Source organism: Ovis canadensis, chromosome 4, assembly GCF_042477335.2.
Source record: "Ovis canadensis isolate MfBH-ARS-UI-01 breed Bighorn chromosome 4, ARS-UI_OviCan_v2, whole genome shotgun sequence".
In the NCBI taxonomy this organism is placed as follows: Eukaryota; Metazoa; Chordata; class Mammalia; order Artiodactyla; family Bovidae; genus Ovis; species Ovis canadensis.
Window position 1 is genome coordinate 126560141 of NC_091248.1, and position 27710 is coordinate 126587850.

At 44.4% G+C, this 27710-nt stretch overlaps 1 protein-coding gene across 14 annotated transcripts in view; it reads right to left on the reverse strand.

Moving 5' to 3' along the window:
* The window catches only part of EZH2 (enhancer of zeste 2 polycomb repressive complex 2 subunit), a 57078-nt gene extending 33975 nt beyond the window's left edge, over positions 1-23103 (reverse strand). For 2 of the 14 annotated variants that reach the window (XM_069587036.1, XM_069587033.1), the window contains exon 1: positions 22636-22806. Coding sequence is in view for 2 of the 14 variants with exons in the window: in XM_069587029.1 (XP_069443130.1) it covers positions 22636-22785 (150 nt within the window). In the remaining 12 variants the exon portion in view is untranslated. Of the gene's footprint in view, positions 1-11277; positions 12000-22529 lie in introns of those variants that run through there. The other 12 variants (XM_069587037.1, XM_069587035.1, XM_069587030.1 and 9 more) reach the window with 9 other exon arrangements.
* Positions 23104-27710: the final 4607 nt, after the last annotated feature.

Genomic DNA, 27710 nt, shown 5'->3' on the forward strand with positions numbered 1-27710 from the left:
TGAATTAGCTGATGTAGGCACAAATAAATGACTGGAAAAGAGAAATCCAAAACAGAAGTAAAATCTACACACAGCACTAAAGGCACAAAATAGAACAATATACGAGACAGGTACAAATTAAAGTATTCCCTCTACGTGCCCTTTCAACCACGCTTCTCGCCTTCAACACGGTGATGCAAGTCTGTGTTTTTACCAGACTTTCCTCCCATGGGGCCTCCCAGAGAAGGCAGGGACCCAGAGGCCCTGGAAGCCAGTTATGTGAAACATGGGCTCAGCCTGTGGTCCACCAGGTGTCCAATTCACACTACAGAATCTAACAAGTGTTCTCTTCTAGAATACTTTCTCAAGTGCTAAATTTGTACTTGTATCTTCTAAAGATTAGAAGGATAGCCGTCTGTCGGATGGCGCAAAGGGGCTGCGCTGGGGATCTGGGCTCTACTTTTTCTAAGCACAGTGGAAAGTCATGGAGGGTTTTCAGTCAAGGGGAGGGAAGATGTCCACTCTGGAGGGGCCAGCTGGTGGCAGCAGTGACAGAAGGGGCTGCAGGAGAGCAAAAGGCAAAGGTGAGGCCAGGTGAGACTGGACAGTGGAAGTGTGGCCAGGTGGGAGACGCAGCCTGTACAAGCACACCGGGGAGGAGAGCAAGGAAAGGATTTCCATCTGCAGAAGATGGCTTTCTGGCCTGAGTAACCGAGCAGGGTTTCAGCTACCCGTTTACATACAGCCCTCAGGCACAGAGAAAATGCCTAAGGAGAGGAATCAGAGAAAGAAAGGAGCCCAGAGGTCAGGGGAACTTTCTGTAGGAATAGTCCACCACCAAGCCACGACAGACAAAGCCAATGGTGTATGATTCAAGCTGAAAGAAGAGCAAAAGAGAGCAAGGGATAAACAACTAGTAAGAATTGGGCGATGAACATACAAAGATGAATGGACCACAGAACCTGCCGTGTGGAGCTTATAACCTACCTAAGAAGGCCTGAAAGAACAGACTTTACGAGATAAACACGCAAAAGTACTGGGGTTGAGGGTGGGGGAGTCAAGTAAGGAGGGGCAGAACAGTGACAGCTCAACCTTAATAGCTGAGGCTATTTCAAGAGGCACAGAGAGCAGGCGCTAAGAGCAGGAGCCCAGGGGCGGTAGGGGCGCCAGCAGACGCGGCAGACAAAGCACGCCCCACACAGGCGAAGAGCCCGACTACAGGAACCGAGGGAATGAGAAGAATGAAGGGCCTGCAGGACTGCAAATAGACAGCTGAATGAGGTTCAAAGTGCACCCTTGCCTGGGGTGCTGCGTGGAACACTCCTGGGAGCTGAGGAGACTAATCGCCACAGCCAACCCCACCTTGGCAGAAATGAAGAACCCCAGAAGAAGTCAGGAAGAAGGTGAGGCCGGGGCAGAGGGCGCCCGAGACTGGGAGAAGCTAGAGCTGTATTTAAAAGGTGACTCTGGGGCAGTTTTTTGCTTTCATATCTGTGGTTAGGTAACGGATGGGCTCAGGTGATTCTATGCAAATTATTTTAAGATATTTAGCACTTCAGAGGACTACCCAAAAGGGGGAAACATCAGGTAAAAAGGGATTATCACTGCTTCATTAGCTCATAAGCTCATCACCACTGCCGCCTCCACAAATTCTTCCTCCCCAGAGGTGGTGGTGGTGCCGAGTCCGATGAACCTGCTCCGGGAGCATGGCTCTTGTCCTCTCTGATGTCCAACACGGCTATCACTACGGTTCTAAAGGTGCATTTTTTCTGTCGTGGTGAAAAGGTATCATTAGCACTTCATGTTTTCAACCCTGGGATATCTTCCAGATGTTTCTATCATTAGTAAGAACACCTCTAGAAAAGTCTGTTAGGACAGAACCAAAGCTGTAACTAAATTACCAAGTCTCACAATCAACAACAGGACACTTCAAAGCTAGTCTGGAACCAACCTCTCGTAAGAGGGCATGTGTAGATACGTTTCCACGTTTATAAATTTCACAAAGCTCTCCCAAATAATGAAAATGAAGGTTTTTGAGCCATAGAATGATCTGGTAAATATGCACAATAGACAGGAAAAGAAAACCATGATTCACTTAGGGGAAATTATCCAAATATAAGGTTCATGACCTCTGAATTAGGATCACAAAAGTATACAGACTGTTCCTCAAAAGTATAGGGATAAACAGGCAGAACCATGAAAAAATTAACAAAACTTAAGGTACCATTAGAAGGATGTTTTTTTACATAAAACAAGCTCCCTCCCTCAGCATTGACAACACATTAAAATCACATTTTCATGTTCTTCACCCCACTTCATCCCCATTGGAGGTTCCTCAATCTCAAGAGCAGTTTTTCTCCTTTGTAAAACCCCAGGGCCTGGCTGGGTGCCTGACAAACAGATTTTAAAACAAACAAACAATAAAACCAAAACGCAGGTCTACTATCATGTGCTGATCACGAGCCGCTGTGCCACTAGGTATGAAAGGAAGGGGGGCTGCCGTGCTGAGCACAGGAAGGGAGGGGAGACACCCCATCCTGAGAAACCTGGGAGGAGCCTAGTCTCAGGGGCAGCCAGGGCCCTGTGGTCCACCTGCCCAGCAACAAATCAAGAGGCCCTGAGCGGAAACCCGGAGCCTCCAGATTCCCTTAGGAAGCTGCTCTTGCCTGAGACCTCATCCAAACAAACTGGGTACCAGCACCCCCCACAGCTAGCTGGCTGCAGACACCCAGCCCTGCAGGCCCACCCACCTCTACAGCCCGGCAGGCAGAAGCCTTCAAATTCGAGCTCCCCCAGCCCCTTCCCGCCCTGAAAGCAGACAAATGAGTCCTTCTGACTCCTTCCCACCACATCTCAGCCCAGTGAGAACTAAGATAGCACTCGGAGTACTTGTGGATTGGCAGAAAGGAACTTTCATTAAAATGACTTGCTACTAAATGGATGGGGATGTGTGAGAAATCCAGTTTTTAAATGTCTCACTCAAAAGACCTGTTTAGTCCCACAGATGAAATGACACGAAATATGATTTTTATCCCAGAAAATAAAATAGCTTCTTTTATTCAAAGCAGATAGAGCTCAAGTCCACCTGTATACAATGACACCAAAACAACAGTTATACGCTTTAATTCAAGAGACAAACCAGGGTACGGCAGGGGTCTATCCACACCTTAATACAATGTCGTACAGCCTGTCAGGACTACAAATACATAGATTAAATAAAGTAAGGTTATACATAGTTCAGAGTGTATTTTATGAATCAACCAAACCTCAATTGTTTTGGATTAGGCTTTCTGCCACATGAGACACAGAAGGGATCTGAGGTATATTCATAGGACTGCAATGAATGAACAGAAGACAGGTTCCAGCCCCACGTCCTCAGGGTCCATAAGCAGCAGCCCCAAGAGTAGACCTACTCCGCCCTTGCCCTCCAGTGTAGACACCAAGACACACCTCACCTGCAGTGACTGGGCCACACAGCCCAGGAATCTCATTCCTGTTTATCAGGTCCAGCCCTCGGCCACTTGTGAGGGGCCTTTATTACCTAAGGTAACATTCCTGCCCCTCCTTACTCAGCTGAGGATGACTGAGGACTTAAAAAAAAAAACAAAGAAAGAAAAAAGGCTCCCTAGGCATTTTCAGTGCCCTGACGCCCTTTTTAAAAGGCTCTTCATTCCCAAGGATCTGCCGCATCAAGTCATTTGCCATCCACTCACCGGAGCTGTGCTTCCACTTGTCTAAAGAAAATTATAAATTACGTGCACTACTTATCCTTCTCAACTAATTGCCTTAACGTTGACTCTTAACTGAAGACCCGACTGAGGAAGGTGAAATCCAAACTCAACAACATTTAAGTACTACTACTGTGACACTCTCAGTGTCCTTCCCTAAAGAAAACTGCCAAGTTTGAAAAATCACCAATCTTCAATAGTGCTTTTATATTTAAAACACTTTTGAGGGCAACTCGAAGTCTCACTTAACAATTTTATTTATCTTTTTAAGTTAAAAACCACTGTTTCAATAAACTCAGAAGTAAATTAATGGTAAATAAGATTTTGTAGGTTAGGATTAGGAGAACTTAGACTTATAGATGTTAACTTTTGGTAAGACATAAAAATTTACCAAGGGAAGTAAGTCTTACGCCTGAGGAGCTTCACAGAAAACCCCACAAGGAGGAGACTGGGAGCAAGGCGTCCAGGGAGGCAGGCGCGTGGGGCTGCTGCCTGCGCCCCAATTTGGTGGGTTCATGAAAACGAGCAGATACCACTACATGTCACCCCCGGCCCCAGTTGTGCAGAAGGGTGCCCTGGTGAGTAACAGCACTGGTTATGGGCGCGGGGCACCGACGTGGGCAGCACACTCTCCACATCCCACCCACAACTTAAACAGAGGCGCGCACCCGGCCTGCAAAGCCAGTCTCCCTGGGCTGGACCCAGTCCTCCCAGAACCAGCTGTGTGAGAACTTGGCCAGGTTCCCACATCTCTTGGTGCCTCCCTGTCCTCACGCCCTGAGGAGCGTCCAGGTCACAGAGCTGTCCTGAGAAGCCCACTCAGGTCAGGCGCCGCCCAGTGCCCGTCAGAGCAGGCGCAGCACGAGGGAGGTCCTGTCACCAGCACCGGCAGGTGAGGGAGGATATGACACCCAGAGAGAAAGTCAAGGTGACAGACGGATGTGAGAAGTCACTTTCTCACATGGGAGGCTGTAGGCAAGTAAATAAGAACAGAACAGGACTCCACGGATCTCAGGAAGGAATGCAGACCACACAGCGAATCCAAGAGAATTGAAACCTCAGGCGATAAGCCCACGGAAAGAGGTGGGCTAAAGGAGCCCAGCTAGGAAACCGTGGAAATCTGTGTTTCGACCGGACAGAAGGCGGCTGAGGACGAAAAGAATTGGGCAGAAGCACTGTCCTGTAGCTCAGTTTTCTCCTGGGGAGCCAGGGCCAAACAAGGAAGAGGCGGAGACGGACCAGAAGCAGGGACAGCAGCGGGAACTCGGAGAGACGCAGAGCATCCCCGGGTGAGCTGGCGGGTGGGGCCTTCCCCAGGCCGCAGAGCCCAGCAGCAGGACCCCACGTCTTCTTCCCCTGAATCCCATTGCCGGCACAAGGAAGCCGGGCTCTGAGGAGAGGGCCGTTCGAGGGCTGGGACCAGGAAACCAGGAGGAAAGCCTCCAGCAGAAAGGAAGGGAATGCTCTGAGGAGGAAAGGCAGGAATCAGACTGAAGGGCTGCCAAGGGCCAGAGCTGCAGGGGTTTTAGAAGCAAACAAAATCACAACAGCATTACAACCAAACTAACAAGTACCCACGAGTCTGAGAGAGGAAAGTGAGAGTATAAATAAGTAAACGGGGGTGGCGGGCAAGTTCTCCTTACGCAGAATTCCAAAATCGGGGTGGGCGGGGTCCCAGTGCAGACCAGCAATACCCCCCCGTCAGGGTTATTAGCTCACGCTCTGCTCGCACCCCATGACACCTGCCACATACAACTCGTATCTTCCCCTAAACCTCACAACCTGTCACTTCAGTTGCTACTTAAAAAAATGGATCAACCCAAACTGAAGGATATTTCCACCAAACACGGGGCCAATAAACAAGGTTATGAAAACGGAAAGACTGGGAAACTGGCACTGATCGCAAGAGATTAAGGAGACAGCCGAATACAACCTGGTGTCCTGCAGCAGAGTAGGAACTAAGCAGGAAACCCGGGGATATCCAGACAGAGTCTCCAGGTTCACTAACAGTAATGTAATAACGGTTTCCTCATTTCTGACAAATATACCATGATTACAGAAATCTAAAATTATTTCAAAATAAAGTTTCTTTTTTAAAGAAGAAAATTAAGTTATACAACAACCTAAAAGCTTTCATTTTAAAAGTAGGCACCTACTTTTTTAGATGATAAACAGAACAGAAATATATTAGAAATTAAAATGCTATGTAAAATGTTAAATTGGAAAAAAACAAAAAATTCACAAAGATGGAATTTGAGGGGGAAATTCTCACATCTAATTCTATTATTTAAAAACTCAGACATCACTTGAGTAATTTAAGAGGGGGGGAATCTCCATATGAACTTATGGTGTCTACTTAAAAAGATAATCCAGGCTATAGGCTATATTAATAAAAATACAGACTCTGAACCAAGGAAAGTAATTGTTCTACCGATTATGCACATACTGATCAAAGAAATCAAACAGTTCTATACAATTCAGGTGCTGTGTACAACAAGTTGTGTTCAGGATGAACAGAGAAGCATGTCTGACCCAGCTGGGAGACAGCAGTAAACACCCATCACAGAAAAGAGCATCTGAGTTTGGGGTTTTAATAGAGAAGTGCTAATACACATTCACCCAGTCATTCAATATTTACTGAATATCTAGCACATTCTAGGTACCCTTGTAGGAACGGAAGGCTCAGAAATAAATAACAGACAAAAATCTATGACCTTACAGAACTTAGTCTATTGGGATGGAAACAAATCAAAAACAACGAAAAATGTTTAAAATGTAAGATGGATGGTGTTGAGGGCTGTGGATAAAAACAACAACCAAACAAGAAAGTAAGGTGAGCCAGGTCTGCTAGGGCGAGCAAACAAAGGAACCCTGCTAAGGCTCTCAGCACGCTGTGCAGGGTGCAAGCCCGCAGGACACAGAGAGCTCACCAACTTGTATTCTGTTCCCACCAACCCACTCGTAAAATATGCAGTAATATTTTCTAGTAAAGACTCCAAAAATAACTTATTCAGTATCTGTGCAAAGCAGGTTTCAGTAACTCCACAATGCTCCAGTGATCAACACAGCTTTACAGAATTTCCAACTGTCATTAAAGCTGGCATTCAAGGATTGCTAGTTGTCACAGCTCAGGTTAACCACTAGGTCAGTTATCCTCAACAAACAAAGACTAAAAGTCAACAGCATTTTATAACATATACATGCTCTCTTTGTTAGTATTAAGCCAAATTAAAGAAATAGATTGGCTATTCATTCATGTTAACAAAACAGCCATCATTAAATATGTGTTGCTGATTGGACTGTCTGTATTTAATCTGTCAATTTGCTTTGGTTATACCATAAGATGTTTATATCTGTACATTTTTAGGGAGCATATAAATAAAACTAAACTCAACCCAACAGCTGCATTCAACTTGAAAAATATATTAGAAACTGGGTTACTGAAGTAATTTAGGAATAAAGTGACAAGGACTTCTGCCTGGGTTGGTGGTAGTGTGAATGGAGAAAAGACAGCAAGAGACATTCTCACATTTAAAAGCCTGATGCACTCACGCGGAGAAAAAATGGAGCAAAAGAGATTAAGAAGCCCTAAGTTAGCCACTGCAACCACTAAGAATCTGAATGTAGGTCCAGACTTAGACATTAATTACTCACATAGCAGTCAACCAGCACAAAGAGCGGGCAGAATGTTCACAGAAAACACGACACCACTCATAAGCTGAAAGGGTCTTAGGGCCCCTTGAGTTTATATAGGGTGTAGCTACTAGTATTCTTCATATTAGAAATTTAAAACTGAGAAAGTTTTAAAACATTTATTTAAAAAACAACAACAGCAAGTCTGTCACATGTTAATAACATGTAATGTTATTATAAAATGTTAATATAACACATTTTATTTTTAAAAAACTATTTTCCTTTTTAAAAAAATTAATGAGGGGTACTGTTTTACATTTTTGCCAATTCTTTAAATATCTGTCTTAATAGAAGACAGCTGGATTCCCATATCTGCTTCTGCATTCAATCTGCTCCAACATGCTGTTTTGGTTGAAGAAAATCCCTTCCCAAACAAATATCTGAGCTACAGCAGGGAAGGGCGTCTGCATGGCTTCTGAGCTCATGGGCAATCTCATGCTCGGACATTACTCCAAAACTGTTTTAAGAGAAAAGTGACTAGAGCAGCTTGTGATTCAACCTCATAGCTGCTTTTCCTCAAGACAACCTCTATCCTTCAGTAAGCAGGGGCTATTGCCTAAAAGATCAGTTACAATGAGGAATCTGAGATTGTATCAATAAACGTTCCCACCCTGCTACATTAACATTCATTGGTCTCCTTTGGCTCCATCTTTAACCCATGCGTGACTTTATAATATCATTTCCTCAATTTGGAAAACACTGGTCCACTGAGTTATGCAGATTTTCCATAAGTTCACTATTTCAAAAAATCATTATTTGTTAAATCCACTGACGTCATCAGAAAAGTCTTTAAGTATTTACTGGAAAAGCTGTCAACCTCACTATGACAGATACCAAGTTCTCTAAAAATTCTAATTTTTGCTCGAAAACTCAAACATTGCCACTGGCAACAAATAACGGTCAGTTGTTCTCTGTCAAGTGACAGGCTCACTTTGTTGAAAAACGTCTGCCCCATACCCAAGCTGGAATAATCACTGTCTGTCAACCCCTCTTTCAAGTGAAAATGGCTCTGCATGAAAAAAGCAGCTGGTGAAGCCTAGAACTCCATCACGTAAGTGCGGCTCCCAGAGACCGCTGGACTGGCAGCGTCAAAGCCCTGTATGCATATTCCTATCCTGCGGCACTGAATATTAAGATGTGTGCACTCAGGATCAAGAGTATATAAAGTTAGTAACTGTTTTCACTTCATCGAGGACATTCTCAAAAAAACATTTTTTTTCAACTCCAGGTGCTACAGTGCCAACAGTCCTTGTCTACCACTGCTTTTCCGCCACTGGAACAGATGGCAACTCGTAACATCTTCAATTATTACCAAAATTGTTTTTTAAAATATCTGTTTGGCTGGATCAAGGTCTTAGTTGCTGCATGTGGGTCCTGGTTCTCTGACCCCACACACTGGGAGGGCAGTCTCAGCCCCCGGACCACCAGGGAAGTCCCACTCCCTGCGGCCCAAAGAGCACACTTGGAGAACAAGTATATCCAAGACACCATATGAATCAGAAATCACAACAGTACCCCAGCTTTTCGTCTGCCTAGCAGAGAGCCTGGAGCTGGCATATATTCAAATTATATTTCCTAAAAGACAAGTTTGTAAGAATGAAAGTCTAGGAATCACCATTTTTGCAATTTAAAAAACAGATAAACAAAAATCTCTGTGAGAGCTTCCCTGGTGACTCAGTGGTCAAGAATCTGCCTGTCATTACAGGGGACACAGGTTTGATCCCTAGTCCAGGAAGATCGCACATGTCAGGCATGGGGCAACTAAGTCCACGTGCCACAACTACTGAGCCCACACGCCCTGGAGCCCATGCTCCAAAATGAGAGAAGCCTCCGCACCACAGCAAGCATAGCCCCTGCTCGCCACAACTAACAAAGACCCAGCACTGCCAAAAATAAATAAATAAAAACATTTTAAATCTATGTTAAAAATATTTAATGAGGGATACTTCGTTGTAACTGTCAACTACAGGATTCAAAAGAAAGGCTGCCGTACATCTGTGCCAAATTAGGGGATTAACGTTAACAAAATTTGTCTTAAACAAATTGCTTGCTTTCATCCATCTGTCCTACCCTTCACCCTCACAGGAAGGTATGATCCCTCGTCACCGTCTCTTCTAACCCCCCGCTTTGCTTCCCCCAAACAAACCTACCCTTCTGACCAACTCCCCACATACTCACTCACACTTTGCCCTACCCAAGTAAGAGAAAGATAAAAGTAAATATCTTGTCCCTTTTCACTTTCTAGCATGCCTGTTTTTATTTAAAAGGGAGAAACAAGTAACAAAAATACACAAACTCACTACTGCTGCATCCAAACAGTCCTCCCAAAAGACTTGTGAAAATTTACAAAAAAGAAATTTCTGAAACTTCATTTGAAGGACTTGGGAAAGCCAGGAATAGAGGTACTATCCACCAGTTAAAATCAATTTATAAAACATTCTCAAAGTACCTAACACGGTAAGTGACACAAGTTCACAAGAAACAACTGGCTCATTAGTGCCTGAACTTCAGCAGATCACAGCACACACGATCACTAGTACATACAACTACAGGTGAAAAAGTACTGTGAATGGCATTTGTATCAATAAGTTTTTAGGAAACAAATGTGCCCTGACTACTGATAAGAGAAACTAAAAATTCAGATCACATCTGTAGCCCTGGTTTGAGCCCAGCTAAAAAGGCACAGGAAAACTACAGTAATGTAGCAGTCTTAGGTGAATGATAGAAAACATCAACTGGATTGTTTCAGCAAAAGTGAGTAGACTCTGCAGTAGTGTATTTTCTATAAAAGTCAGATCATCTTCCTTTCAGCAGAAGAGTAAACTAAACCCCGGAGTCTACAGACCAGCATTCCTGTGTTATTCGATAGACATGTCTTAGAAAAGAAATGGCATATAAATTTACACCAGGTGGAAAACTGAACTATCATAAAGGTCTTAAACAGTTTGCTGGGACAACAGACAAAACAGATTGATTAGCTAAACTGACATCTAGAGGGTGAAGTTTTCTTTGAAAACTGTACAAAACCTGTTTTTATGAGCTAAACCTTTCATTCTGTTAGGTACTACTCAGTTTACCAAGACACTGTTGGAGAGGAAACAGAACAAAAACTGATGCACCAGAAACGGACCCACAACTCACTGTAACCCAAGGACGGGGCGCGGGACACGCGTTTCTTCAAAACTCCTTCTGATACTTCCTTAGAGGAAGTCTATTCTAAATCATATCTCAAATAAGCCAACATCCAGTACCCGTTTACCAACACACGTTGGGGAAAGTTTTCAGAGAAGCCCAGGTTAGGTAAGTTACCCTGGTGAGCATCAGGCGGGTGACAGGACGCTGCCACCCCAGCCGGCCCTGCAAGGCCTTGACACCAGTCAGCCGCGCGGGCTGCCAGTGCTTTCCACACAGCATGAGCCCCCGTGCAAACCAGCAAGTGTGCTCAACAGAAAGACGGCGACCTGTGCACACGCTGGAGGACACTGGAGGAAAACTGGCTGCTCTGGGGCCTGAAGAGAAGGTTTCTGCGATATCTTTCTAAAAACTCTCCACAGGCAATTCTGCCAACATACGACTGTCACCTGACACACTGACTCTGTGTCTTAATCCCCAAACAAAATTCCCTCTATATTCTTTTTTCTTTTTGGCTGCACCACAGAGCAAGCAGGGTCTTAGTTTCCCGACCAGGGATCGAACCTGCGTCCCCTGCAATGGCAGTACAGAGCGTTAACCACTGGACCGCGAGGGAAGTCCCCCAGTTTCCTCTATATTCGAAGACAGTATCATAAAATGGACTTGGCAGTTCAAACTACTAATGCCCAAGTATTTACAGACTCTCTCAGAATTTCCAGGCGTTCTACAATCAAGTAACCCTTACCTGGAGATTTCAGCACTGGGGTCCGTGTCCACCACAAGGGGATAAACATGTCCGTCAGTGCCATTTCTTTAGCTCATGGACAAGACTCCTCAGAGACCCTTCAGAAACTCCTGGGGCTCATCTCCACCCTGAAATTCATTCTCTTGCTTAAAAAAGTAGTAGTTTCGGGCCAACATGGAAGTAAAGGAGATAGGGGTCATGATGAGCTCTAAGTCTTTTCACGACCTTCCTATACTGAAGGTTTATGATAAATATAAATATACTGCTGAAGTACCAGAAAATGCCTAACCCTTCAAGTATTATTTATAACCACTGATATTTCCAGTATGTGTTACCAAACTATATTGTCTATTTAATTATTTTATTACTATAACATCATGTGCTGTGCTTAGTCACTCAGTTGGATCCAACTCTTTACGACCCCATGAACTGTAACCCACCAGGTTCCTCTGTCCATGGGGATTCTTCAGGCAAGAATACTGGAGTGGGTTGCCATGCCCTCCTCCAGGGGATCTTCCTGATCCAGGAATAGAACCTAGGTCTCTTGCACTGTAGGCAGGTTCTTTACCTTCCGAGCTACCAGGGAACCAGCTTATAATTAGCATTAGATGTTTTAGGAATGGGAGAAGTGCACAGAACTCAAATGCCAGCTAGGAAGCATCACAATCACCTGTGAAGGTAATATAAACTCAAGCCCAGTATTTCTCAGTCTCCAGAGAAACAGACATAAGTGCCTACAGAAGTGAACCACCTAGCATCTCAGTATTTGAGCTAAGAAGCCTAGAAGTAGTAAAACCCTATCCTCGAAGGGACCTCTGTCCTCCTGGTTGTATGAATTCAGGCAAGTTACTTACCTCCACCAAGTTCCTATTTCTTTATCTATGAAAAAGGTACATGGTAGATCCCCAGTGACCACAAGCTGCTCAGGCTGTTTGCTCATCTCAGTCACTTGCAGTGGAGATCCACGAAGCTACTTGCCAAGGAAACACAACTACTTTCAGATGATCATCATTCTGTTAACCGATGGTTAAGTTCATCCTAATAGAGCCTTTTAGAATATTCAAAGAACCGATAACTATCTTCTCATTCAGCAAATGCTATATCTTTTTAGAATAATTATAACGTATGACTTTCAACAAATTTCAAAAGTAAAATGGTTGGTTTACAGCTGCATGTATATCAGGCACAGAGCAGGCTCGAAGTAAACAATAGCTAGTTCCATGACTTGGAAACACACGATAGCTACTCACGCACCTGTGAAACTTCACTTCAGGCGCCAGCATCAAAAACATACAAGAGCTGCTTTGACGATGATCAAGATGCTTTCAATGCTTAAAGAAATCAACCAGGCTTTTGTCATTTTTTGTGTTTTGCTTACAAAGCACTTGGTCTTTAGTATCAAAAGCCAAGACACTAAAATGGATAAAACAGTCATGATGTTCTGTCTTTTTGACACTTTTTAGAAGCTTACTAGAAACATCTTGACATGCTATGTATGAATTTAGTGTGCATAAATGCAACAGAGAGATAAAGACCAACCTGAGATAAATTTGCAGAATCATTATTTTATATTCCTCACTTATTTCCAGGCTTCTCAAGCTAACTTTAATCAAGAGTATATTAGATACATAAATTAAAGATGCATAATAGTACCTTACAGCAGGTAGCAAAGTTCACTGGGTGATACACACAGTAAAGACGAATAAAACTCACTTTTGAGCAGACTTCTGAAGGCTCTGCTTTAAAGGCTAGGGTGCTATTTAAATGATTATTTACTGAGTTGCTGCTAGAGAAGAGAGGCCCAAGTTTTCGATTTTATTGGTCCTAAACCAATTTCACAAAATGTTATTTCTATCTGCTATGATGTACAAGACTTTTTTCTAACCTCTACCATGCAGATGAGTAGACCAGAGCTTTGAGTGAAGGGGAGAGAGAGAAAGGCTGAACAGCAGCTTGAGACGCTACAAGAGTACAGAAGGGATTCCAGAAAGAGGACAGACCACAAACTCCACGTGAGGCTTCTGGAGACAAGGAAGAAGACCAGCTGAGCTCAACAGGGGAGAAGTACAAGAAAACTCCTGAGAAAACAGCTAGTTCACTGTGTGACTAGTCGAGAAAGGTTAGGCTGTTTCCGAGATAGCGTGAACACCAGCTTCGGGAGTTTCTCATGCAATCAACGGCCATGGAAGACAACCCACATGCAGAGGTGGACCACACCCAGCAGGAGCCCTGGCACTTTTTTTTCTTTATTAAAGAGGAGACCATCTCAGGATGGTCTTTATTCCTCTGTTGCATTTATGCACACTAAATTCATACACAGCACTTCAAAATGTTTCTAGTAAGCTTTAAAAAAGTGTCAAAAAGACATTATTTTGTACAGTGAAGAAAAACTAAAAATTACTGTGGGAGTAAATCAGGTGTTGAGCAAAAGAACTGATACTTTGCAGAAATAAAGCAGCGAACAAATCAAGTATATATAATCTGAAAAAACATTTGATTATATAACAACAACAAAAAACTACTTCACTATCAAAACAGGTAGACCAAGCTTGACAATTTTATTATCACTTCTACATAACCAGATTCTAAGATCAAAGTCACTTTTAATTTCCCCATTTATCCTCTGAAGGAAAAAATGAAAGCTAATTGTTAATTCACTAAAAAATGAAAAGGTTCGAACTACTCCAAATGAAAATTTAAAGAATTATTAAATATTATCACTTTCAAATTTTAAAATTCTTCATGCCACATAACTCACATACCTAACACCACCAAGATAAATAATATCCTTTTCATGTTCATGTTTCTACAAACATGACACTGTGTTATACCAAGAACTAAATGACTTGTGAATTAAGAACAAATTTGTTTTCACACAATTTTACTGAATTTAAACAATTATGCGTCTAGTGCTATTACTTAACTTGATCTATATACTGTCAAAAATACACAAAATCAAAGAGGAAAATTTGGAGAACAAAATTGGAAAACATTAAGGAGAAAACGTTTCCAATACATACATCTGACAGAGACAGTGTACCCAGAATACAGAAAACACCAATTTCTAAAATGGGCAAAAGGTTTGACAGAAAAGTACACACAAATGGCCGATAAGCATGTGAAAAGATATCCAGCACCATGAACACTTGGGAAATATACATCAAAACCACAAAAGAACACTCAGCACTCATTAGATGCCAGTGACTTAAGCAACAGCAACATGGGACACTGGTGAAGACGGAGCGGAACCACAGGTCCCAGACAGACACCACCCTGACTCCACGCAGGATGGCACAATCACTTGTGGAGATGACCTGGCAGTTTCCCATGAAGTTAAATCAGTATTTACCAAGTGACCCCACAGTCCAACTACAAGTCTACCCAGGAGAAAGGAAAAGATCCATCTGCAAAAAGATTGCCCAAATGGTCACAGAGGATTTACTATAACAAGAGCCAAAAGGACCAGCCCGATCAGCGAGTAGTGAAGTGAAAAAAAGCACAGGATGTTCACACAGGGACTGCTACTGAGAAATAGTGACTCCTGAAACAAGCAACAACACAGATAAACCTCGAGAACATGCTGGATCAAAGAAGCCAGTCACAGAAGAGTATATCCTGCATAATTCTATTCACATGAAATTCCGGAACAGGAGCTGAGAGAATGATGGGAAAGGAGCATGAAGAGCTCTGCAATAGCAGCAAGGTTACATCGTGACTGAGCTGACGGTCACACGGATGCTTACAGCTGGCAAAACTCTTCCAACTATACCCTTCACATGGTGGATCCTAATGTATATAAACTACACTTCAGTAAAGCTGATTCTGTACCCCCCAAAAACGGACACCTCTCTAGAAAACAACGGGGCAACAGCTATTAAAACCTGAAACATGCATAATCTTGAACCATCGGCTCTCCCTCTAGAAAGCTTTCATGCAGAAGTTCAAAGCTCCGTAAGGATATTCCCCCCTCAGAGGGTGAGCACAGCACCCACAGAAACAGCTGGTTCACCGCCTGACGACACAGAAGCGGGTACAAGGAGTATTCCACCCAACAACAGCCTGAGAGCCGGGAGCAAAGGGCAGTACACTTCAGCAAGGAGCCACGTGGTTAAGCACTTGAGGCTTGGCAGGCCACAGCCAGTAGCCTTGCATATTCTTCGGGGGGTTTTGTTGTTGTTTTACAACTCTTTTAAGAAATGCTAAAATCATTGGTAGCTCACAGGGCCTTACAAAAACAAAAAACAAGTGCGCGAACATACACCCCCAGGCTGAGAAATCAGGGCTTTGAAGCCCAAATGCCTAAATTCAAATCGGTAACCTACCACTTACTAGTAACTTAATCCCTCCATCTCTTGTTATTACAGTGTCCGTGTAAAATAAATGAAAGCACTTAAAACCGTGTCAACTACACAGCAAGCGTTAAAGAAATACCAGCTTTTTAAAATGAAACAGATCTCTGTACTGACTTAAAATAATTGTTTTATATCAAAATAACTTAACCCTGCTTGTGTAAAATACATACATACACGTATAAATATATCGGGTTGACCAAAAAGTCCGTTCTGGCTCTAGCAGTGTGCTTAGTTGTTCTTAACTTCATTCGAAACAATTTTGTTAGTGTACTGCGACAGCTCTCGTATCAGTGTGCATTTAAAAAAACTTACCAAAACTGGTCAAGTTTTTAATAAAAGATGTTTTTGTGTGGACCATTTGTTAAAGTCTTTACTGAATTTGTTACAATACTGTTTCTGTTTTATGATTTGGTTTTTTTGGCCTGGAGGCATGTAGGACCCCTTAGCTCCCAGACCAGGGGTTGAACCTGCATCCTCTGCACTGGAAGGAAAAAGTCAACCACTGAAGAGCCAGGGAAGTCCCAAAATTGGTGAATTTTTATGTAGCCATTTTAATACTGAAGATGGAAGAAAAAAAGGAATATTTTCAGCAAACTATGCTTTATCACTTCAAGAAAAGCAAAAACACACCTGAAACACAAAAGCAGACTTGTGCAGTGTATGGAGCCGGTGCTGTGACTGAAAGCGTCAAAAGGAACTTTCGAAGCTTCATACTAGATTTCTCGCTGGACAATGCTCTACCGTCTGGTAGACCAGATGAAGTTGACAGTGATCAAATCGAGATGTTAACTGAGAAGGATCAATGTTATACCACTCAAGAGAGAGTCAATATTCTCAAAATACCCAAATCAGTACCTGAAAATCATCTGCACCAGCTTGGTTATGTTAATCGCTTTGATGTTTGGGTTCCACGTAAGGGGGAGGGGGGCCCTTCTTTACTGTATTTCCATATGCAATTCTCTACTGAAACATAATGAAAACATTCCATTTTTAAAACAGATTGTGACGGGGGATGAAAAGTGGGTACTGTACAATAATGTGGAACAGAAGAGATCGTGGGGCAAGCAAAATGAACCACCACCAACCACACCAAAGGCCAACCTTCATCCAAAAAGGGTGAAGTTGTGTATATGGAGGGATTGGAAGGAGTCCTCTATCATGAGCTTCTTTCAGAAAAGCAACTGATTAATTCCAACAAGTACTGCTTCCAGTTGGCTTTCCAGGTGGCTCAGTGGTAATCACTTGCCAACGCAGGAGATGCAGGAGAATCAACTTCGATCCCTGGGTCGGGAAGATCCCTTGGAGGAGGAAATGGCCGCCTACTCCAGTATTCCTGCCTGAAAAATTCCATGGACAGAGGAGCCTCATGGGCTACAGTCCACAGGGTTGGAAAGAGTCTGACACCACTTAACGACTAAGCATGCACGCACCCACTGCTCCTAATCAGACCAACTACTAAAAGCAGCATTCCACAAAAAGCGTCTGGAATTAGTCAACAGCAAACCATAATCTTCCGTCAGGATAACCCAAGACCACATGTTTCTTTGATGACCAGGCAAAAACTGTTACAGCTTGGGTGGGAAGTTCTGATTCATCCACCATATTCGTCAGACACTGCACCTTTGGATTCCCATTTATTTCAGTCTTCACAAAATTATCTTAAAGGAAAAAATTCAATTCCCTGGAACACAATAAAAGGCACCTAGACAGTTCTTTATTCAAAAAGATAAAAAGATTTGGGGAAACAGAACTATGAAGCTGCCTGGAAAATAGCAGAAGGCAGTAGAACAAAATGGTGAATACATTGTTCAAAAAAGTCCTTGATGAAAATGGAAAAATGTGTCTTTATTTTCACTTTTAAAACTGAAGGAACTTTTTGGCCAAACCAATATATTCGCGCGAATACACTGGAAAGTTTGGGACGAATACACAGCAAACTGTTAATGGACACGGAATGGGGTTACAGGGATCAAGAAATGTTCACTTGATAAACATCTAAATTATGTCAGTATTTTAAATTGAATACATAGTGTCTGTTTTTTTAAACAATAGACAATTAGAAGTAAACATATAAATCCTATGTGGCACTATTTTCTTTATATACAGATATTTAAGTTTGGGAAGTGTTTAGTTCCATGAATGAGAAAGTACATCTAGTCTTTAAAAAATAATACTGGCACAGTTACTAAGACTCACTTATTAAAGACTCACTAAGAGCTTCACGTGTATTCATTTATTTAATCCTCTCCATAACCTTATGGAATGAATGCTTATCATTAAGACACCAATTTACACACAAGGAACTTAGACTTCAAGGACAATGTGACAGGGTACCCAAGTTATATGACTCCAAAGACCACACTCAAAGCTTTCCTATCTTCCCCCCAGAGTGCACTCTATTAGAATTCTGGCTGAAAAAAAATCCACAAAGACATCTTTTACTTAGTCTGGGGCATCAGATCCCATAAAACTACAATTCAGTTCAGTTCAGTCTGAACTACAATTTATCTACTTTTAAATATAATTTTCTGATTGATTCAAATAAACTCATTCTTCTTGGAACCCATGATTGCCTTCAATCATCCAGAAGACAAGTAGATAACGTGAAGCTGATAATAGGAGCCAAACAGAATCTAAGTTTGGATCCTGCCTGCAAATTCCTAGCTGATAATCCTGGGCAAATTCTTAACCCTCTACACCAAAGCTTACTTATCTGTAAATGTTTGCAGAGTGTGCTGTTGTTAAAGTTCTTTTAACAGTAAAATACACATAAAATTTACCATTTCAACCATTTTTAAGCACACCATTCAGAGGCATTAAACACATTCAAAACATTGACCTTCCATGTCCAAAGTTTTTTTCACCTTCCAAATAGCAGCTCTGTCCCAATTAAACACTAACTTCCCATTCCCATCTCCCCTCTGCTTCTGGTAACCCCTCGTTCTACCTTCTGTCTCTGTAAATTTGCCTGTTCTAGCTACCTCCTATAAATGGAATCATAAACTGTTTCCTTGTGTGTCTGGCTTATTCTCCTTAGCATACCATTTGCAAGCTTCACCTACGTTATTGTATGTGTCAATATGTCATTCCTTCAATCGCTGAACATTCCATTGTATGTACACAACATGTTTCATTTATCCAAACCTCTGCTGATGAGCCCAAGGTGGTTCTCGCAAGAATTAAAAACAAAGCACCTGATGTGAATATTACCACAATAAAAAACAAACCAAGCAAACGAATGAAGCATCTGGCAAACAGTAGGCTCTTTAATATTAATGTCTTTTTTTTTCACTTTGTTTTGTCATATTTTTGCACCACATAGCAGTGCAACGGCAAGACAAAAACAGTGCAACCATCTTACAAATTTATCAGCTATGCCTTTTGAGATATTATTGGATTTACAACTACATTTATCATCTTAAAAGAATGATGAGGAGCATCCCAATAAACAATCAGTAATTACACTAATACTACTTTCTTCAGTTTTAGCTTCAAAACCTAGCTCAAGTTATTCCAATCAAGAACTCATTAATGGTAACTAAACCCCTTTTGATTAAAAGACGTATTCGTCCCCTAAATTTCGGTCAATTTCAACACAATTTAAGCAGATACTATATGCCAGGTATATCCAGACGACCCATCAAGCTTCTCTCTGGCTGCCTGAAATACCAAATACGAAAACCAACAGTTACATCTAAAGTGTATCTGATTTTCAGTATCTTAGGGTATTAATAATTAGGAGAAACCATGGAACTTGTACACCTTGATAATTATTTTTCTTTGTAACCACTGCCACTCAGGGAGAAAAATACCTTCCAAAGCTCTTCACAACATGAATATATCCTGTTTGCTTTCCAAGTTGCTTTGTCAAAATATTTCCCTACATTTTCAGGATTTCCTTTATTCATTCAACTATTAATCCCTGCTCTCTATCAACTCAGGTGCACAAAGAAAACTAAGACAGAGCCTCTGCCTCAAGGCACTTCAGAGGGAAGGGAGGGATGGCACCATCAAGTGATTTCAATTGGATACAGGCTATAGTAAAGAATACCAACGAAGCCCTTGAAGAGACATGGAAGGCCTCCAGCAGGTGAAGCTTTCTCTGAACGTAATAAGCTGTTCCTCTTCTGCTCTCCCCAAACTGCACACTTCACCTGCCCACGTAGAAGTCATCATTCACAGAAAATGTTTTCTTCATTTGTATGGACATAAAGACTGCAAGGCAGATCCATAAATCATTTCCAACTGACTCCAGAATTCATTAGCTCATCATAGGATTTTTCCTTGCTGTTAGTTTTTAAAAAGCAGATCAACTTTCTTAATCACTTCTTTAGGCCAAGTCAGAAACTAATTCAGACTCCTGGAGCATGCCAGCTCAAAGGATGGGGGATATCCTGGAAAATCTCCATGTGACCTGGGGAAATCTACCTACACATTTCTAGTGGTCAACACAAAGATAATCACTTTTACGTATGCATGCAAGGCAAAGCTGGTATAAACGAATTTGTGCTCTTTTTCTTTGCCTAACTATACTAAATCAACAAGCATAGTTTTTTATCACTGCTACTTAAACTAAATACACTCTCAATTCAAACACAAAAAATTTAAAACCAATTCCCCCAAAAACCTTTTCAAACAAAACCTTGTGGCAAGTACAAAGATAATAATTATCAAATATAATGTACACAAGATGGGGAAAACTGGAATTTTGTATTCTAAAAGATTCAAATTTCTGCCAAAATCTGCATAACTAGCTCACCTCCTAACAATGGGCAAGATTATCAGTAGGACTTTTTATAATTACCAACAACTAATATAAATGTAGACAATACTTAGGAACAGCACCTGGAATGTCAGTTCAGTGATGTTGAACACTGCAAAATGTGTAAGACTTTTACACTACATTTCTTTGTCTCCACTTTTTTGAAACCGTAAAATAGAAGGCTGCACATTAGATCAACAGATAAAACAATGCAAATAAGGAGTGTCTAAGTGTTTCTGAATTTCGTTCCTTTGAATACGTTCACTTTCCACAAAAATTAATATTTAAGATGCCATTTTCCTAAGTGTTTCCAAGACTTTAAACATTACATTCTCTCACACACCTCCAAAAAGAGAATAGGATTCTTTATATCTAAGACTAGAACCCCATCTATTCCTAACTTTAGGGAATAGGAAAAGGAAATTAAAATGTATCTTGAATACTTTCGTTTTCTTGCAAATAAAATGATCAATAGTTAGGATTACACACTTGCTCTACATTTTATCTCCAAACATAAAATATTTGCTAATGGTCATAAGGAGTAATAGAAAATAAACTCCACAACCAACCCCCCTAGCTCCCTAGTGATCTAAGGGTTAGGATCCCACCCGCTCGATCTCAAACCCCCCTAGAAGTACAGACTACATTCACCTGTGTTAGCATTAGTGTTTTTTAAAAGCTTTTTTAAACTGTTGTTTTAAATGTTGTTTTATGTGACATTGAAACGCCACAAAACTAAGCTGATAACGACCTTTCAAACCCAGCTAGCAAACCGTGCAGCATTTAAAACATTTTTAAATACCAAAGACATCTTTATTTCCAAATGAATTAAAATTTTACAGATCCCGTGCGACAAACAAAGTAGCTTAACTGCGGACAGCACACGTTCGATTTCTTAGGCAACGAACATTTCTGCAGCCAGTCTTTTCTGACTCAACAAAGCTATTGTTCACGGAAAACAAGTCCAATTAATGAGAAATTGCTAACCATACCATCCAAACACACATTTAGCATAAGCGTTTTCTTTGGACCAACTCTTTGTACCATCTCTTCCCCGTTCATCCCCTAGGGATTCGGGGAACAATCTCTCCTCACTAAATGACAGCTGATTTCGTTAGCACCTGTCGCCAGTCTCACACGAGTTGGCCAAAACAGCCTGGACAGGTTTCTTTTTTTTTTTTGGAAGATGATGATTCTTCAGAAAGTGGGGATTCACCAGGCGTTGAGTTCACTAAGTTTTCCAAAATACCACGCTTCTCGATCCCTCCCGTTCTTCACAAAGTGACCCTGAGGCACCGACTTTTGGGGAGGCGGAGATGGGGGTGGGGGGCCCACAAGGACGCGTGAACTCGACGGAAAGCCCTCCGTAACGAACAAAACCGCGGAGATGGGGGCGGGGGTGGGGGGTAGAACAGCGCGACCCGCCCCTCAAACTTAACGGAGAGCCCCGCCGAGACGACAGAGGCGGCCGGGGACCGCCTGGTCCGAGCGGGGCTCGGGGCCTCGGGGCTCCGGGGCAGCTTTCGGCGGAAATGTCAGCAAGCGCGGACGCCCGAGTCCGGTCTCCGCGCGCCGTCCCGGCCCCCGCGGCCCCGGGCCGAGCCTGCGCGCTCGCGGGGAGGGGGCGTGGGGCCGAGCCCGCCCGCCCGCTCCCCACGCCCCCTCTCCCGCCCGCTGTCAGGCCCCGGTGTCACTGCCCCTGACTCGCGCCGAGCTCCCCCGAGACACAGTCCGTCCTTTGTCTCTGAGTGCGCACTCGGCGCTGAGGTCCCATCAACTTGTGTGGGTCCCGTCCCACCCGGGCGCTCCCGCCGCCGTGCCGCTCCACACAAAGGAGACCGGGGGCTCGGGCGGCCGGCCCGCCCCGGGCACCCGAGCGCCCCCAGCCCGGCCCCGGCGCCTCGGGAGGAACGGGCGCGCGAGGGGACCCCCCCCCCCCGCAAACCCTCCGCTCGGCGCCCGCCCGGGCTCCCGCCTCGGGTTTCTCTGGCTCCCACACAGCCCGCCCGCGGGGGTCGCGCGGATCGGCCCGGGCCCACAGCCCTTTCCGAGGGGGGTGAGGGGAGGTCTCTTCTCACCCCCACGAGCCCCAGAGGCTCCCCGGGAAAGCCCGCTTGTGGGGGTGGGGGGGGGATTACCCGGACCGGCTGAGCGGCAGCGGGGATGTCCCGCCGCCGCCGCCCCACGCCGAGCTCCGGAGCCCCGCCGGCCGGCCGGCCTGCCGGCCCGACAGCGGCGCGTTACCTGCGCCCCGCGCCCCAGCCCGCGCCGCTCCCGCGCGCCGCTCCCGCGCGCCACCGCTGCCGCCGCCGCCGGGGCTCCACCGCCTTCTGCGTCCCAGTGGGTGTCGGACGCTCCCGGACCGAGCGCCAAACCAGGCAGCCCAATCGCCATCGCTTTTATTTGGCCCCCCCTGTCCAACCAAGCGCCGCCCCGATTGGCGGGACGCGAGGCGGGCTCCCGTCCAATCACAGGGCCCGCCGGCCTCTGAGGCGCCGAGCCAGCCCCACGCAGAGGCGCCCGCGGGACTCTGCCGGGCCGGGCCGGCGGCGCGTGCGCGCGGGCGGGCAGGCGCTGAGGGACGCTGCCGCCTGAGTGGAAGCGCCGCGCCGGCTCTTTGTTCTTTTCTCCGTACGCCCGGCGCCTCTCAGGAAGGCGGTGGGGCCGGCGTTCGGGGAAGAAGGGCCTCCGGAGCCCGAATCCCCAAACCGCTGGCGGGAAGGCGGGCTGGGCGGGGTGGCGGGAACCGGCCGGAGGGCGGGACGGCGCGCTCGCGGCGCTTGGCGGGAACCGCCGCTTCGGTGTTCCCGGGCCGGAGGGGCGGGGCGGGGCCGAAAGCCAAGTTTGAACCAGTTCAAAACTCGGGGTGGTAACGGTTTCAACTGCCGCGCTCTTTTTCCCCGCGCGCGCAGCGGAGGCCCTGGCCGGCCGGCCGGCGGGCGGGAAGCGCCGGACACGAGGGCCCGCGGCGCCCGGTCTGCCGGCCAGACGCCCTCTACGGCCCCAGCTCCAGCCCGGCTGGTCTCGGGCGAGGAGCTGCGAGCCTCCCGCCCTCCGGCGTGGCCGATGCGCCGTCCCCCGAGCCGAGCGGAGCGCCCTGCCGGCTACTTTTGTCTGCTGCCGCCCCTCGGCCGCTTGGCCCGACTCGGGTCCCACTGGACTTTGGCTAGTCGATCCCACAGTGCCCATCGCCTTAGAAACCCTGGGAAAGAGAGAAGTCACGATTGTTTCAGATTCCTCATTCAGAGCGCCTTGTTCAAACCCTTTCCAGTGTTGTAGTGCCAAGCACGTGTCAGCGTTAAAAATCATTTATCAAGGATGATTGTTCATGTCCCTCGTGCTAACTTCTCTACAAAGTATTAAGATGCCAGCATTTTTCAAGTATTAAAAAAAAAAAAAAAGATCATGGGGTGAGCCTGTCTCCACCCAGAGGAGTTAGTGCTATTCCACTTAGGATACAGTCGCCCTTTTTGATTTATCTGGCAGTGAAGTTAAGGTTATTCCGATTTTTTTTTAGTAGGATGTAACTATAGGGCAAAGTAACCCCCTCACCCACATAAACTGAGATTCCAAATTGAGAGCTCACGTGCGGGGCAGGGAAGACGGTCACCTATGAGCTCGAGCTAAAAGCCTAACGGAATCATGCTTTTAACGGAATCATGCTTTTAGTATTTTATTTAATTTTTAAATGACTAAGATTTTTAATAACTAGTTGCTCTCTTTGTGTTCCTAGAGACTGGAACAGTCATTTAACCCACTGATCTACTGCCTTTCCTAAATCACGGTTCCGTTCCTCACATATTAAAGTGTGAAAGTGAAAGTCACACAGTAGTGTCCGACTCTGCGATCCCACGGGCTATACCTTGCCGCCCTCCTCTGTCCATGGAATTCTCCAGGCAAGAATACTGGAGTGACGAAAGCAAAAGATAGAAAACAATCCTGTGCCCAAATAAAAGCATGAATAAATAATAGGGCAAAAGCAAGTTATGCATCTGAGTGCGTGTGTGCTTAGTTGCTCAGTCGTATCGGATTCTGCCCACCCTATGGAATATAGCCAGCCAGGCTGTCCATGGGATTTCCCCCGCAAGAATGCTGGAGTGGGTTGCCATTTCTTTCTGCAGTGCATCTTCCTGACCCAGGGATTGAACCTGAGTCTCCTGCCTCTCCTCCGCTGGCAGGTGAATTCTTAACCAATGAGCCACCTTGAAAGCCCTATGCATCTGAGAGGTAACTATAAGCTAATGTAACAATTCCATCTGTCTTCTACTGGACAGACATTCATAGTCCATGGTACAAGGCCTCCATCTAGACCACTTCCATCTAGACCACTAATTTACAATTGCTTAAGCATTTAAATCTCAAAAGTTAACTTCATCCCTAAATCACTAATCAAATTATTGATTTTACCTCATATTAAAATGTGGGCATTTTTTAAAGAAAGATAAAGGAAATTCTTTTAGAGATTGTAAGCAAATCCAAGCAATATACAAACACACAGCATAGCATGAACTGTCATGTGAGTTGCTAAGGCATTTAGAATCAAGAAATGACATTGGATCAAGATGTTCCCCCAAAAAAAATACCTCAGGAAAGGATATTTTAGCCAGACAATAAAGCAAGTGTAAGATTTAGATTTATGGGAGTGAGGGCACTTGAGAATGAACATGTGCTCCTCAGGATTAGGTGGAGTATAAGTAGAGCTGAGAACTCCAGTTGGCAAAGAGTGAGAGAGCAAATTAAGAGAACGAATATTGTAGAATTTATATTTACCATACATATTTATGTTAAATATAATACGAAGGCTGACCTGGAGCAGGAACTGGGGGTGCCAGTGAATTACAATAGTCTTAATTCAGGGACAACATTATCCAGTGAAGTAAGATGTTTTAGGTCACAGTGTGGCAAAAAAAGAGGATATATTGAAAACATTGCCAAAAGATTTAATAATATATGGAGGACATATGTTATTGTGCAACTCAACTTTGTATATTCACAAATACAGGAAAGTTGGGAGGAAGAAGTATTTCATTTTAGATACTAAGAAAAATTACCTAAAGATTTTCAAGCTGGGAAAGAAGAAAGCATGTATGAACCCCCAATTATTGAGTATGAATCCCAAATTACTAAAGGGACCTAGGTGAAGCAGAAAGCCAGGCTGAACACAAAGGTAGATGTGAACAGTGAGAGTCACCAAGCGTTTTTACCTCTGTGAAGATGCTCAGATGACAGGCATGCTCCTAATCACAGGTCATTATGTCCTCTGTTAAAGAGAGATTCACTATTACAGGGTAAAACCAAAAAGTGGAGAATTAAACTCTGAATTCAGGACAGAGCTCAACTTCATTCACTGCTGTTCTCCCAAAGTCCACCACTGCACACAGTATATCATCAGGGTTTTCCAGAGGAGGACAGGAAAAGGTCAAGTGCAAAATTAAGGTTTATTGGCATCACAGAACTTCCCTTTCAAGCCTACGAATGGGATCTACTTCTCACACATTCATTTGTTCACCTTGCATCCAACAAGTATTATGGAGGGCTTACAACGTGAAAATTTCTGAAAGAGATGGGAATACCAGACCACCTGACCTGCCTCTTGAGCTGCCTATATGCAGGTCAGGAAGCAACAGTTAGAACTGGACATGGAACAACAGACTGGTCCCAAATAGGAAAAGGAGTGCGTCAAAGCTGTATATTGTCACCCCGCTTATTTAACTTATATGCAGAGTACATCATGAGAAACGCTGGGCTGGAAGAAACACAAGCTGGAATCAAGACTGCCGGGAGAAATATCAATAACCTCAGATATGCAGATGACACCACCCTTATGGCAGAAAGTGAAGAGGAACTAAAAAGCCTCTTGATGAAAGTGAAAGAGGAGAGTGAAAAAGTTGGCTTAAAGCTCAACATTCAGAAAACGAAGATCATCTGGTCCCATCACTTCATGGGAAATAGATGGGGAAACAGTGGAAACAGTGTCAGACTTTATTTTGGGGGGCTCCAAAATCACTGCAGATGGTGATTGCAGGCATGAAATTAAAAGATGCTTACTCCTTGGAAGGAAAGTTATGACCAACCTAGATAGCATATTCAAAAGCAGAGACATTACTTTGCCAACAAAGGTCCATCTAGTCAAGGCTATGGTTTTTCCAGTGGTCATGTATGGATGTGAGAGTTGGACTGTGAAGAAAGCTGAGCGCCAATGAATTGATGGTTTTGAACTGTGGTGTTGGAGAAGACTCTTGAGAGTCCCTTGGACTACAAGGAGATCCAACCTATCCATTCTGAAGGAGATCAACCCTGGGATTTCTTTGGAAGGAATGATGCTAAAGCTGAAACTCCAGTACTCTGGCCACCTCATGCGAAGAGTTGACTCATTGGAAAAGACTCCGATGCTGGGAGGGATTGGGGGCAGGAGGAAAAGGGGACGGCAGAGGATGAGATGGCTGGATGACATCACCGACTCGATGGACATGAGTCTGAGTGAACTCTGGGAGTTGGTGATGGACAGGGAGGCCTGGCGTGCTGCGACTCATGGGGTCGCAAAGAGTTGGACACGACTGAGCGACTGAACTGAACTGAACTACTAGTGAAAGCACTGTTCTGGGGTCTAGAAATACAAAGTGGGCAAAACAAAAGTCCCTGCCTTGGTGGAAAGAAAGTTAGTGAAAGTTAAGTCGCTCAGACTCTTTGTGACCCCGTGGACTGTAGCCCACCAGGCTTCTCCATCCATGGGATTCTCCAGGCAAGAATACTGGAGTGGGTTGCCATTTCCTTCTCCACGGGATCTTCCCAACCCAGGGATCGAATCCAGGTCTCCCACATTGTGGGGAGACGCTGTAACCTCTGAGCTACCGAGGTGGAAAGAAACAAACCATAAATTATACAGGATATGAGGTGGCAGCAAGTACAACAGAGAAAAACAGCCTGAAAGGAGAGAAGGAGTGGATGTTCAGTTCAGTCGCTCAGTCGTGTCCGATTCTTTGCGATCTCATGAACCGCAGCACGCCAGGCCTCCCTGTCCATCACCAACTCCCAGAGTTCACCCAAACCCATGTCGATTGAGTCGGTGATGCCATCCAACCATCTCATCCTCTGTCGTCCCCTTCTCCTCCTGCCCTCAATCTTTCCCAGGAGTGAGTGTAAATGCTCCCATTTTAAAACTGCTTAGTCAGGGAAAGTCTCACTGAGAAGATGACATCTGAAGAAAAACTTTGGGACTTCCCTGGTTCAGTGCTTAGGACTGTGCAGTTCCACTGCAGGGGACGCGGGTTCAATCCCTGGTCAAGGAACTGAGATCCCGAGTATCTCATGGCATGGCC